Source organism: Chaetodon auriga, chromosome 4 (genome assembly GCF_051107435.1).
Source record: "Chaetodon auriga isolate fChaAug3 chromosome 4, fChaAug3.hap1, whole genome shotgun sequence".
Classification (NCBI taxonomy): Eukaryota; Metazoa; Chordata; class Actinopteri; order Chaetodontiformes; family Chaetodontidae; genus Chaetodon; species Chaetodon auriga.
Window position 1 is genome coordinate 22,899,113 of NC_135077.1, and position 14,773 is coordinate 22,913,885.

Below are 14,773 nucleotides of genomic sequence, written 5' to 3' on the forward strand. Positions count from 1 at the left end.
CATTTTAAAATAAAAACCGCAAGGCGAACAAATTCATCACAATATTTTGAACACCGCTATCGCTTGAAATGCTTCATTTGGCTGCTATCAAGATCATGGACTTGGTCCTTTATCCTTCTACATTCTACAAACCAGCAAAATATTGTGTAATCTTGGTATCATCAAACAAAAAAAAAAATCACCCGTTGGTTAATCAACAATGGCCTGGTAGGACTGTATGCCACTGTCTGTTCTTAAAACTAGTCACAAACGGCTGACACACGGAGTGAAGGCTGTGCATCGAACCAATTCAAGAAAACACAGATGAAGAGTAAAGTGTTGTTTGTGTCTGCCTCTTCTTAAAATTGGTCTGATCCTTGAAATAAGAAAAGCAGTCCACTTTAATCTTGACAGCTCGAGCTGAAGAAGAAAAAAATGGAATATCTCTCTAAGAAAAGTCAAAACAAAGATAATGATCTAATGCAAATGGTGCTGGACTCGTGCATGAGTGAATCGTTTGCAAACAGAGACATTCGGACTCCTACTTTCTACATGTCCAAACTCCAGCATTAACCCCTCACCTCTGGGATGGGATCTGACAGCAGAGTGTAGAGCTTCTCGTGGGCGCTGTCCCGAACTCCACACCAGCGGGCCGGGTCGAAGTTCTGCCAGATGCGGCCCAGGCAAATGGCCACCCACTGGCGGAGCAGGGGGTGGGGGTCTGACAGCTGCTCCAGGCAGTTGGCTATAAGGTTGCCCTGCAGACAGGCCTCCTGGTGGGGGCAGAGAATGACGAGCGTGAGAGATGTTCAGCGGTTCAGACGTGCAATTTTAGGTTTAAAAGTGGGGGAGGATACCGACAAATGAGCACATTCGAGAAACTTTAGGGATTGTGAGGTAACAGTGCAAAGGCCATTTGTGTTAAGACTTCATTTCCCAGAGGTCAGCAGCTATTGAAAGAAACTCACCAGCTCTGTCCTGCACTCTACGAACAGTAAGACACAAGACCTGAAACTGCGCGAGTGAGCTGGTGCAGCCCAGAGGCTCCAGGCTGAAGCAGACCTGCGCCTCATTAGCCAGGTAATCACCGCTGACCTGTAACCTCACGCTGTGTGATGGACAAAAGATTCTGAGCTCTTCTGCAGGATGACTTGTTCCTTTGAAACCTCCAGCCCTCTTCAAATATTTTTTTTTTCTTTTGTGAGGAAAAGGTCACCGGTTTTAGACAGCCTTAAGTACAATGGAAACCCTCCGAAACGCTTTGATTGATTTGTTTTGTGCAGAGCATTAGCAAGTGTTCTCCTTTCTTGTTTTCAGCTGCCTTTGTGTTTGTTCTTTTCATGAGTACAGCCTGTCCACTGACTGTAAAAGACATTCAACTTCGTTAAAGGTGATAAAATGTCAAGTATTACAAAAATAAAGCACATGCCCGGTTGGTATAACCTGTGCTGTAACAGCTCACATGTAAAGTCAACTTAACGTAGACTCAGCAGTAATAACTCACCACTCTGCTGCTCTCACTCTGTCTTTGTAAAGGAAATACTGCTCTGACTCACTTTTCGATTCCAGTCACTTCTGCTTTGCCAGTTACTGTCAATAAAACTTGACACTTCCTGCATATGTTTCACATGAAAAGATGAACAGGAAACGGGAGGAATTTGCCCCTTAGAGACACAGTAAGGCTTTTACTGTGAAAATTCTATGAACTTTAAGTGTGGTTGATTAATTATACTCTTGTTTACTTTGCTATTTTTTTCCAACCTGCGTCACTGTCAATAAAACCCAATACTTCCTGCAGAAGTTTCACATTAAAAGCATACCAGGAAAGGGAGGCTTTGACTGGAAAACCATGGGCAGGAAGTGTTGAGGGTTTGATTTCCAGTAATTCCAGTCTGTTCCATTTGCAGATTTTTTATCAGTGCTAAGCTGCTGTTAATAAAAATTCAATGTTTCCTGTATAGAGATTTTATAATAAAAGCCTTGCAGTGGCTCAAATCGCATGTTCCCTCCACCTACCAACAATACAACAATAGAAAACAATATAACAATACAAATATATATGGAAAAATATAAACACAATAAATAATATAACAAAAGATTTTTGTGGTGACTAAGAATTTAAGAGTCAATGTGTCATTTTCAACAGTCTGCCTCAAAGCTCAGCCCTCTGACGGACCCCCAGCCTCAGAGTTCATGTTCAAACACAGAAGGCTTAACCCATCACCCCATACCTGAGTGAAGCTCAACAAACGGACCCCTTCAGTGCGCTGAGGATCCTTCTTTGTCTCGCACAGACTGAGGCGTCACAACAACAGCAACTTTTATCAGCAGTGACACAGCGAGCCCCATCTCCTCCCCCTCCCCCCCACCAGCCTCTACTTTGTTCAAGTGCCTCAGATTGCTGGTGCGTCGCGCCCTCAGCTCTGATCGAGCCTCCCGGCTGAACACTGAGAGGCAGAATATTAAGACGCCAGTGCTCGGTGACATGTTCGCAACAGCGATACAGCAGTAATGAGTGCTGTTGTTGAAAGTAAGAGGGATAAATAATGGAGATGTGGCGCAGGCAGAGAGTCTCTCTGTAATGTTGGGGGATCATCTATTATTCACAGGCCTGTGAGAGAGGTAGGAGCAAGGAACCCTTGTATGGAAGAAGAATGGCTGTTTCGCAGCTTGAGAGCATGTATAGCTTTTATGATTTGTCCCATTTATATAATGTTGTGAGAGAGAAGCACTGTAAGGTTGTGAGGGGGGAAAGAATGAATGAGTCAAATAACATTAACAACTGAAAAATAACCGCCGAGAGCCGGAGAGAGGGAACAAAAGGGGGCGACGGTGGAATATTTCTTTGTGGAGGAGTGTGTCAGCAAGTGTGTGTGTGTGTGTGTGTGTGTGTGTGTGTGTGTGTGTGTGTGTGTACGCTCCACGAAATGACGAGCTACATCAACCCCACATTGCACCCTTGGACGTTTGATCAGCGTCAGACACAAAAGGCTTCTGGGATTGAACGCCGGGGGCCATGAGCAGGCCAAAGTGACACTTACGGTGACAAAGTGTCACCATGGAGGTGGCTGGGACGGAGACGGAGATTACAGAGGTGACTGTCGGTGACAAAACTGTCACATCACCAATATCGCCCGGAAATACACAATGGGCGATAGAATAATCTCTCAAAGTGACGGCTGGCCTCAAAACAACCAGCTGAGGTTCTGGTGAGGGAAGTAAATGAATAACATGGTTCGTTTTCCCTTCGGGCTTCTGGTCAGGGAACAGACAGCACTGTGGAAATACACACACATCCAAACTCTCTCGAACACGCTCGTACCTGTCCTGTGTTGTAGCTGTTGACAATAACAGCCAAAATGAACACGGCCATGGTTCGATGCTCAGCCTGGAACAGAAAGAGGAGATCTTATGTTCTGTCAGAATATCTCCTCCAGACGCTGTCTGAAGCTTTTCTGCTCAACTCTTCAAATCTGCTTCAATCCGTGAAGCATGAAAATCAAGAGGTGGACGCGGATGGATACTCACTGGCATGTAACTGTCAGCCAACACGGACAGGAAGTACTTGTGTCCGTTGTCTTTCACCAGGTCAGCTTGACACGACTGCAGAGACAAAATGAAAATGTTCTATCGAGGCATCTAAGAATCCAAACTTGGATCGTCTCCGATTCTCAAGCAGTCTGTGAAACCGTGTGCTTCAGGATGGACTCATGTTTTCAGTCTGCTGCGACGTGCAGTCCAGCTCACTTTGATTTTTGATTGAAACATTAATTCAAAGTAAACGCAGTCATTTGAAACATATTGCATTTAGAAAAATGAAACACTATTTCATCATGCAGAAACAAAAACACTTGCACTGATCAAAATGTAGCAGCTTTACCAATTTCAGCTTTGATTTAGAGTCAAACCAACCAAGAATGAGAACACAATTACTCATTTCTCAAAATGCCTGACCCCGACTATCTTGCTTGACTGGAGGCACAGACATAAACGCACACTGCATTCATCCTATGTGCTTCAGCATGGCTGCTCTTTCAGTCACTGGAAAATCATTAGTGCTTAAAAAACAGGCACCTGACATCATTATGCACTCACTCACACCAAACACGTTTCTTTCATTCTGTCTGGTGGTCACGATGAGCAGCAGAGCGAATTCGTATCATGACAATAAACCGCTCATGTGAAAAAGCAGATCAAATAAAAACTTCAAGACAACAAGGATTTAGAAAGGATGAGACAGAATGGTTTTAATGTCTGTGAGCGTTTTACATAACTTACACTGTCCACAGCCAGAATTTTGGCCCAGATGAACACCAGCAGTGGCCGCAGCTCTCTGGCTGAACTCTGGAGCAGCTTTAGCACGTAGGGGAAGATCCCCACAGACAGGGCCTGGAAACACACACACACACACACACACACACACACACACACACACACACACACACACACACACACACACACACACACACACACAGGGCTGGTGTTTATAGAGCAGTGTTGATATTACAGTTACGATCCGGTCCTGGCTGCTGAATGTGTTTGTGTAAGTCTGAGCACCGAGACACACCTGTAGTGTGAAATGAATACACCGGAAAGGTGTACTGTGACTTCACTTCAAACATCTGTCCTTTGTCTCTGCTCTGTCAATAAGACGAGTTTACCTGCCGTTCAGCACGCTCCCAACTTGAACTGAGAGTGACAGCACAAGGCAGTAAGGGCTGTACCTGGCCCAGTGATTACGTCAAATGAAATGACAGTATTGGTGGGGATCTTTAAAGCAATAAAAGAAGTGAATGTTAGTGGAATTATTCTGGCTTGTCAGGTTAGAAGTCAGCCGCAGAAAAATGCTCCCTTTCAAGCTGAGACGCTGTCTGGTTACAAAGCTATTTATTTTCTGTTCAGCAAGCGAGCAGAGTGTGACCTGCTAATCACAGTGAACATGCCCCAAAACACACAGCATCCCTTTCAAGGCAGGAAAAGCTGCTTTTTTTTTTACATTTTAGAAAATACACTTCAAGTTCTTTCTGAGAGTTAAGTTTGGAGCCGGAGTGAAGAAACAACTAGCTTGTGCTATCTTAGCATGAAGAGTGGAGGCAGGGGGAAACAGCTAGCCGGGTACCTTTAAAGCTCATTATGCTGTATATGGTTGTTTAATCTCTAGATTGTGTTAAATAGCGAGCTTTAACCAAGTTTGTGGGTCTGTTACCAAACCTCTTCCTAATGTCCTTCCAACCTAAGCGGCAGAGGACAAAGTCAGAGTTCTCATTCTGTTTAAAAATGCCTTCCAAGGTTTATCTGTTGTCCCTGCGAGGCTTCAGTTGTGTGACTTAGATCAAGTGGACATCTTCTAAAGTGACAGTCTTTAAGTATGAAATTCCCTCCTTGTTTCCCCCTGGGCAGCGTGTCTTTGCTGAGCCACAGCAGAAGGTTATGAACAAAAAGAGGGAACACATGAAGACCACAGTAGCTTTAGAAGATACTCACTGTATCTGTGTCAGACAAGTGAAACCTCACATTAGCTACACATCCATTTTTGAATTTACACAGAATGAAGACTATGGATTTTTTCCATCACTCACACTGAAAAAAAGGCATCTCTTAGCGCGCAGTCTGAACAACACTCACGTGGGTGCCTGACTGTTGCTTTCAGACATGAAACACCGTGAACCAACCCTTTAATGCACAGACATGAGAGGCATTGATCCTTTCATACGAGAAACTTGTAAAGAAAGTGTTTTTCTCATTCGCCTCAAAACTTCTATTAGAATATAATCTAATACTTTGCATTTCAGGCCTATTTTCTCACTTTCTGGAGAGACTGGCTGCTGTTGAGATGTCACAAACAAGACTCCTTTCACCTTTACTGTGCTGGGTTTTTGAGGCAGAGAGACATCTCAGCACATAAAACTGAAACTATCTGCACGGCTAGATTTGACACTACTTAAAAGCTTCATTTTCCAGCCAAGGTTGTTGCTGCTTGGCATAAATATGATCCAGCTACATCAGGCCAGCCAGCTGAGCACAATCTTCTGCTAATTAAGTCAGGATTTTCTTCATGTCTGTCTGTCTTTTTATCCAAAGTCTGGAGAGCTCTCTCAAAATGAAGCCATTACTGTCAAACAGGCATGTAAACGCACCAGACTGACGGCCCAGGGACCCAGATCCAGGAAGCGCCCGAGCAGGTCTAGAGCTCGCAGCCGATGCACCTGACTGAGGAGGACCTGAAAGAGAGCAGAGGTCAGAGGTCAACTGTGCTGCATCAAAGCCAAGAGGAAGCCTGAGATGAAAGGAGGAGGAGGAAGGACAGCAGGAGAAATGGCAGAGAGGGTGAGGAGGCGGAGTGAAACAGGTGGCTCTCACACCACTACTGCTAACACACTGACACCAGGTCGCATTTGTTTACTCTGTGTGTGTGTGTGTGTGTGCGCGTGGAAGCATGTGTGGGCGCTTGGGTGTGTCCTCTTGGCTGCCATTTCACTTTGCTTCTTAAGGAGATACGGGTTCAGGACAATACCCGAGTGTGTGTGTGCCTTTTGGTTTCCGTGTGTGTGTACATGCAAAGCAGCAGTGACGCCAAACGGGATCACGATGCAGCCGCTTTGGCCCTGGAGAACTATTTTAAGGAGGCATATGGGGTGTGCTAAAAATGTATATGTATGTGTGCTGTGTAGTTGATGCAGCATTGAGCACAATGTAGACAGACTCTCTGAACACCAGTCCAACCCCATGTGACTGTCCCACACTGTGTGTAGGAACAAACATATGGAGGAGCCCAGGTCCTCACACACACACATACATATACACACACACGGCGCACACACACACACACACATACACACACACACTTCCACCAACACATACTGTATTATTAGTGTTCTCCGTGACTTTAACCTGGTGAGCGTGACCACGCTAACAGAAGGAGGCTGGGGGAAGACCGGCCCAGGGTTACCGCCAGCTCCAAGGAAGAGCGTGGGAACATTTGTGTGCTTGTGTGTGTGTGACGTAGGTGTGTGCTCTATAAGAAAAAGACAAGCCAGCAAGCAAGAATTCAGTCTAAACCTCTCCTGATCCAAGCTTCTCTTTGTCACGATTCATCTTTTCAACCGGATTTGACACAGATGTCAGTGAATATTCTCCACGCTGTCTCACACACACACACACACACACACACACACACACACACACACACACACACACACACACACAAACACATATATTTTACGCACATGATTTGAATACCACATTAACATCCATGTGTCATTTCATTGTAGCAGGGATGAAAATACAACCTCTGAGCAATGCTGCTATCTGAATGCATAAGAATGTGTGTGCGTGTGCACATTTATCTCTGTTCCTTATTTAGGCAACACCTTGTCTCCAATCTCCTTTACCGTGATGAGTAAGCACTTCCCATCATCCTGCTGCGTATGAGCGGTGACACACACGCCGTCATGTTATTATGTGATGCACGCCTTAATCGCTTCACTGACACCTAATGCCAAATGTGTGTGAATGTGCTGCTGTTACCGTAACATCATAACTTAGAGACGCTGTAATCCCTTTGCAAAATCAGTTAATCCTTCCTGGATGAAATGGCTGTTGTCAAGACAACGCCGCACCGTAGCTCTCCTTCCTGAGCTCTGTTGTGCTCCCTTTGCTCATTTCACTAAAGAGCATTATTGACGGGGACCGCTCTGATGCCCATTTCTTGTTGCTCTCTGCATCTTTCCAGTGGAGTCAGATTAGATTTTGGCATGATATTCTAAATCCTCCAAGAGTACACGCCAGTCTTTTAACTTCAATCTTATGCAACTGTGTGCTTAAAAGGGTATAAAACCTGTTTATGTGTCCATCTGTTACATCAGAGAGCATGAAGCAGCCTTAAGATTCATTTGCCCTCACAGTGTAAAGCTGCATAACGTTGCATAATCTTAAAGGCTACTGGTGCTTTACTTCCTCTCCCTCGACATTAACGGCAAACACACACACACACACACACACACACACACACACACACAGATGCCATCACACACCATCCAGCGCTCACCAATCAGTCGGCCTTTTCCTCGGCTCTTAACGGGTCCCGACAGAACTGCTGTATGGACGGGCTGCGGCTCGCAGCGCGCTGAGTCAGCAGGAAATTACCATTCAACGCGGACAGCGGCACTACTACGCTGTGATATGATACAACAGCACAACTGTACAGCCCCGCGGGATGATGGTGGCGGTGGTGGTGGTGGGAAGACGCGGGATAGGGAGGGGGGAAACATCCCACTGCTGTAACTCAACAGCAGATGCACACTGCAAGGTTTGAGCGAGACTTCACCCCAATTAAAGCATCCCAAACAAATTTAACACCACCACGGGGAGCGCAGCAGCCACCGCTCTTGTCACAGGCTTTGCAGGGTTGTAATGAGGGAAAACGGCCCGCAAATGCTGAGCTCGAATTACAGGAAGAAATCCCACTTTTCTGCTGGCTGGTCTGAAGTGGCGTGGAGTATAGGAGGATGAAGGCGGTTGTCACGGTGAGGTAATAGCATCGCCGTGATGGTCGTATTCTGAGCTAATGATGGCTCCTTAGCAGGTGATGTGAGTGCTTAAGATGCTCATGTAAGTTACTTTCAAAATGTAATCTATTACCTTATGATTGGCTTTGACAGGGATTTTGCTGACAGGCTCTATCAGATGCATTCTTCCTACTTCCTACGAACAGAAACGCTCTCATTTTAATTCATGCAGCTGTCTGCAGGCTCGCCTCTCAGCTGTGTGTGACGGGCGTAACGGCAACCTGTTTATTTACACTTCAGTCTGTTTCAACAGAACACACATAAACACGAGGTTGAGGCCCAATAAAAAGACACTGAGAAAATAAATGTAATCTACATTTTGCAAAGGAGGCAGGGCCACACACACACACACACACAGCTCCTGTCTGCCACGTTTGCTGAAAGCTGTAAGGACAGCCTACACCAAGCTTTTCTGCTTTATGTCCCAGTTTTATGTTACTTTTTGTTAGTGTTGGTAATGTGTGTGTTCAGAACACAGTGGTTTATGGTGGCAGTTGTCATTTTTGTGGTGGTTTATAGTTTTAACTATTAGTGAGCTGGCTGTTACATTTCTTGACCCCAGCTGTATTTAACCGATGTGTTTATGAGCTCTTGTGCCGTGCATTGAATATCAGTAAAGGGCCGACATCGCTGAGAACTGCTGAACGTTTCATTTAAGACGGCAACGCCTTACTGCTGTTCATGCATAATGGAGAATAAAGCCCTTTTCAAACATGAAATCTACAACATTGCCGGCTCTGTTATGTCTAAGGCATTCCAACACAGGTCTCAATTACATTAATAAATTACTGCTCTACAATCCCTCTATTCAAGCAATTTCTCTTTTCACAAAGCTGCAGTGCTTTGCATGATATCTGGCACCTCAGCGCTGCCACCGTAAAATAATATCAAGGAAGAGGAGTGTTCTCAGTTCTCTCACCGGCTGCATCAGCGTTGGACTTGAAAACTAATTTTGCAGCTCAATATTCATCTACGTGCCTTAATTAATGACCATAGTGAGCGCAATAGACAAGGGACCCGCCCCCTGTTCTCACTAACCAACCCCTCATCAATTTCATCATTTATTAGATAAGTCAAAGGATCCTGCTGCGTGTTCCATCCTGTCAGACAGAGCCTGAGAACATCCCACGGCTAGACGTTCGTGAGACAAACACGCTGTTTTTTAAGAGTTTTGTTGGATGTTCATACTGTAGACAGCTGACAGGAACAGTAGCTGAGTGACACAATGAAGTTTTTCAGGGGAGTTTTTACCCTCTTGTTATATTTTTGGACAGTAGAAAGCTGACAGGAAATGAGAGGAGTATCTTGTAAAGATGGTCTCTGGCTGGACCTCAAACAGGGATGTTCTGATTACACAGTCAGCATTTTAAACCCCTGGGACACCAGGACGCCATCTTTTGCTACTCTTTTCACCTGCATTGCGAAAGGAAGGAAGGATAATGTGTTTTGTGGTTTACTAAGCAACAACTAATTAAATGACTAATTAATTAAGGTGTTTTAAGAACTTGTGCACTCAATATCTTTGTTTATATTAGCATTTATATGTATGTGTGCGTGTGTGTGTGCGTCGTGCAGTCATCCTATTGGCATTTATGGAAAAAAAAAAGGCACCAACATGAAAAACCAGCAGCACATTTACATTAATGAAGTGCATATTTGAAAGGGGTGTAATGAAGAGGAATACATCTGTGGTGTGGTCTGATTTACATGTGCAGGGGCTTCTTTTCTGTTCATGTTCCCTCTGTGTGAGCGAGGTCAAAGTGCCCCTCCTCTCACGACAGAGAGCCCCATTTCAACACACCCATCAATGCAGCGCTTCACTTCAAATCCAAGAGAAGAAAGTGAGACTATTGGTGTGAGTGTGGATACGGTTGTCCAGAGGGACTTGATGATGCAAAACATGAGGCAATGAGTAAAGAAAGCCAAACAGATGTCTGCATAATATGCATCAGCTTATTCCACTAGTACATTTCCTGTATTTCATATTTGACAACATTCTCTGCGATTTACTTTTGTTTGTGTCTTTTGCTTTTATTTAAAATCCGTAATCACGGTTCCTAAAGCAATCAGGTTTGACTGATACTCGAGATGTTTTCATAGTAAATACTTAATTATAATTCTGAGTTATCATCAAAGACGGCAGGATTAAACTGAGAGGCGGGCTTTTGGAAAAGATTGTCCGGGTTTGTCTGATGCTGAGGAGCTTCCTTTTATGTTTGTGAAGACAGAGACAGGGACAGGGACAGAGACAAGGACAGAGACAGAGACAGGGACAGGGACAGAGACAAGGACAGAGACAAGGACAAGGACAAGGACAGAGACAGGGACAGGGACAGAGCAAGGCCAGCAGCTCAGATTGTTACAACGATGACAGATAACCTGTTAACTACCATCTCACTGCCTTCAATGCCTTATGTGTGTAATGTCCATGCGGTGATATGTACCAATTATAATGACTTTCCTTCATGTTCACTGCTCATAATTCTTTCTTAGAAAATCACTTTCTATTAAAATCACTGTGCTTTTTTCTTCATGCACTCTTTCTCTCTGTATCCTTTGAAATACAAAAGCATTTACATAATGATAAAGCAAGATGAAAAAGTGAAATCAAAAGAGACTGTGTCTGGAGGTTTGTGTGTGTGTGCGTGTGTGTGCATGTGTGTGTGTGCTTGTACCTGCAGTACAATGGGGAGCTGCTCAGGAGGGTTCCTGTTCTCCACACCCATCGTCAACCACACCTGAAACGCTGTCAGCTGCTCCGCGAAGAAAGGACTGTGCTGTGGACACGAAACACACACACACACACACACACACACACACACACACACACACACACACACACACACACACAGTGTGTTTATCATGAATTCAGCACACTTCCTCCTTCTCTCACACACACACACGCTGTAACGAGCCAGTCCGCAGTGACCAGCTTATCATTTCTTAAAAGCCCTGACACAATGAGCTAAGAAGTGACACTGCACTGCAGCAGCGACATAAATCCTGATCTATCATGATCATCTCCCCTCTCCCTCTCCCTGCTGCCACGGCAGTTTGCCTGATTGATTGGTTGCTGGCCGCGGAGTTTTTGATCACGCCGAGTGTTAATATTGCAGCGGGAATTACGACAGCGCCGCGTAGACTGTTGATGGATGTAGAGAGGGGAAATATCAATGCTTCGCGGCTGGATGGCTAAATTAATTTGTGCATAATCAAAGCTTAATAACTCCATACACATGCTCACATACTCACTGATACATGAAAAAGTGGGGACGAGTGGGTGCAGGCGTAGCTTTGAGACTGAGCTCCTGTGTTTGGAGCGCCTCAAAGGGAGGGTACGGTGTTCCCTTGTGGGCCCTCTGTGCTTTACTGATTCCTTTAACACTCTGTATAAACTGTAAATAGATTTATAACTGAATCACCTCAGAGTTGTATGATTCCATCGACCAATGAGGTTGCAGTTTACATCCGTGTCTGTCCAGACTAAATATAAATATATGTAGTGGAGACTCTGGAATTTAATAAAAGGCATTAAGTGTATTTTGCGGTGAAATGGAAGTTATCACTGTATTGACATGTATGATTCCAGTGAATAATTTCCATAGAGAAACATTCTGTCTTCACTTTTTTGCAGAGGACTGATAGAGAGCTTCATCACATGGTGCAGCAGCAACCACCTGAAGCTCAACATCGGCACAACCAATGAGCTTGTGGTGACTACAATGCTTCAAATATGGAAGCTGCTGCAGAGAAGTAACAAAATTGTAAAACATGGGTGTTTCACACATCTTCAGCCCGACAGCACAGAAGATCTAAACAGTCAAACATCCAAGATCAGTGTCACCAATTCAGTAGCTGAGCAAATGTGAAATATGGTCACATTTAAGTTAGCGTGTTAATGTGTAATGTGATGCCACAGCGACCTTGACCTTCGACCTTTGACCACCAAATTCGAATCAGTTCATCCTCGAGTCCAAGTGAACATTTGCGCCAAATTTGAAGAGATTCCTTCATGGCGTCCCTGAGATATCGTGTTCACGTGAATGGAATGGATATACTGTACGTACGTATGGACGGACGGCCTGACTGCTGTGTGACGTGTGTTTGCACGTGCGATGCTCAGCTCTGCTTCACAACCAAATATATATACATAAAAAAAACAGTTATTCCATAAAGAAACATGAACCATTTATGTTTTTTTCTGATGCTTATGATGCTTATTTTCACTTTGCTCTGCTGGACAGAAATCTGATTTCTCTGACGGTGACACAGAAACAAATACTTGGCGGTGGCAGGTGGTAAAGAGCTGCAGCAGAGGGTTAAACTATTACTAATACTGGACCATTTTCAAGAGTGAAAATCAAACTGAATTTGGACTATATGTCTTCTGCAGCTTTAAAACTCTGTTGTGACAGAGACCAAGAAAATGAGGTTAACAGTTGAAGCACATCAGAGAGGAATTAAAGGCTCCTGAAAGACAGCACAAGACAGAGAGGGAAGATGTCCTTTAGTGGTCCTCAGAGGCTCAATTACGCTGCCGGTAAGTGTTTTCGGCCCGAGCGCCGGAGAAAGGAGAGGAGGATCGAGCATGGAAGACTGCTCCCGGGGGAGCGATGAAGAAGATGCCCACCTCGGAGGGCCAGGTGGAGGAAAGCAAAGGCCCAGAAAAAAGTGCTAACACTGGCAGAAAGCAGCTTTTTCAGGAGTTTCAGTTTGCATTACCAAGCACATGTTGCTGCTCTCCGGTCGGTCCAGCATCTGGCGAGCGTGTCTACAGACACACGCACGCAAAAATGCCTCGTGTTGACCCAGATATCTGAAGTCATCATGGCTTCAATCAGCCCCTCACAGCGTGTTTCCATTAGACTCAGCATCTCCATCACAGTCTCCAGCCATGTCAGTAAACACAACAATAAAGTGTGGCTGAAAGCGCAGGGCCAGTGGTTTCACAAACTATTTTTTATTTGACACTCTCAGTTGAATTATTAGACCCGACGTTTTACAATGTTCTCCACTGGGAACGAGTGCGTGTGTGCGTGTGTGTCCAAAAGATTAATAGAGATGCTGTAGCTGCTAGTGGTGGAGAACTTGCAGTGCAAACAAGAAGTGTTTGCAGGCGTCAGTGGCGGACGGATCCAAGAGAAAAGCCATCCATCAAGGCTAGATAAACAGCAACAGCTAACCTAGACAAAAACACGGTGAAACGGAGCATCTCTTCCACCTTCACAGCGAAGCTGAAGAGATCCCAATGTTTGTTCTTCTCACACGCACACTTACCCTGAAGGCGGTGCCCTCCTCAATGATGGTAGGCAGCTGAGACAGGCAGATGTCCACAGCCAGGTCCCACGCTTGCCTGTAGAGAGGTGACACACACACACACACGCACACAGATACACAAAGCACATTAGAATTGCCCAAACCGCACATATTTTGTTGCAGCTTTAAAGGAATGTCATTATGACCGGAAGCAACACAAAAATACTAATTTCCTCGCTCATGGCTCTGCCTCTCCACTCACTCACACTCATTCTCCTCAGCTCAAGTTTGCTCCCTAGCATTCCTCCCCGTGCACACGCACCTCTTTAAATTCCCAGCTCAGGGTCCTGGAGAGGGCAGCAAGGAGCCTTTAATCCCTTTGTAAACACCAGCATTCTCTCATGGTCATCATATCTAATTCATAGAGTTATGTAACTCACATCTAACCTTATCACAGCTTCTCTACTCTTTCTGTCCGTCTCTCTTTCCTTTCACTTTCCGGCTCCTTTTTCTTGCAGCAAATTGAGCTCGGGGCCTCGGTGGGGCTGTTTCCTCTCAGTTAGCACGAGTTAGGGGTTGAGTCATGCTCCCAGTAGATGCACTGCGATGTAATGTGATGCTGAACGAATGACACAGAGTTCACTCTGTCTGAGACTCTTTATGCTGCTTAAACAGCTTTTCCCATTAGCTGCGAGCGGTGTAATAGAGCTGTGCTCACAGTGATTGACGGCACAGTGGATCCACTGCTGTCATGCATGTGCAGCATGCAAACACACAGCACAGCGTGAGGCTAAAAGGAGCTAAGAGGTACATTTTGCAGGTGGCATGCTTCCTCCATCAACCACCATCTCAACAAAAAGGCAGTTTATCTCAGCATTCATGTCACTTGGTAAAAGGCTAAATGGCATCAATATAAAGCAGACTGACTGCATCAGTAAGAACAGGTGTGACTCAATCTGCAAGACTTGTAT

The 14,773-nt window shown here is 45.0% G+C and overlaps 1 protein-coding gene across 5 annotated transcripts in view; it reads right to left on the bottom strand.

The window, feature by feature from the left end:
• rptor (regulatory associated protein of MTOR, complex 1) overlaps window positions 1-14,773 on the bottom strand; it is a 162,616-nt gene that overhangs the window by 47,828 nt on the left and 100,015 nt on the right. For all 5 annotated transcript variants that reach the window (XM_076727982.1, XM_076727986.1, XM_076727987.1 and 2 more), the window contains 7 exons: window positions 13,824-13,899; window positions 11,222-11,323; window positions 6,117-6,200; window positions 4,258-4,368; window positions 3,508-3,582; window positions 3,302-3,367; window positions 561-752 (listed from right to left, as the gene is read on the bottom strand). In XM_076727982.1, coding sequence (XP_076584097.1) covers window positions 561-752; window positions 3,302-3,367; window positions 3,508-3,582; window positions 4,258-4,368; window positions 6,117-6,200; window positions 11,222-11,323; window positions 13,824-13,899 — 706 coding nt within the window. The remainder of the gene's footprint in view (window positions 1-560; window positions 753-3,301; window positions 3,368-3,507; window positions 3,583-4,257; window positions 4,369-6,116; window positions 6,201-11,221; window positions 11,324-13,823; window positions 13,900-14,773) is intronic.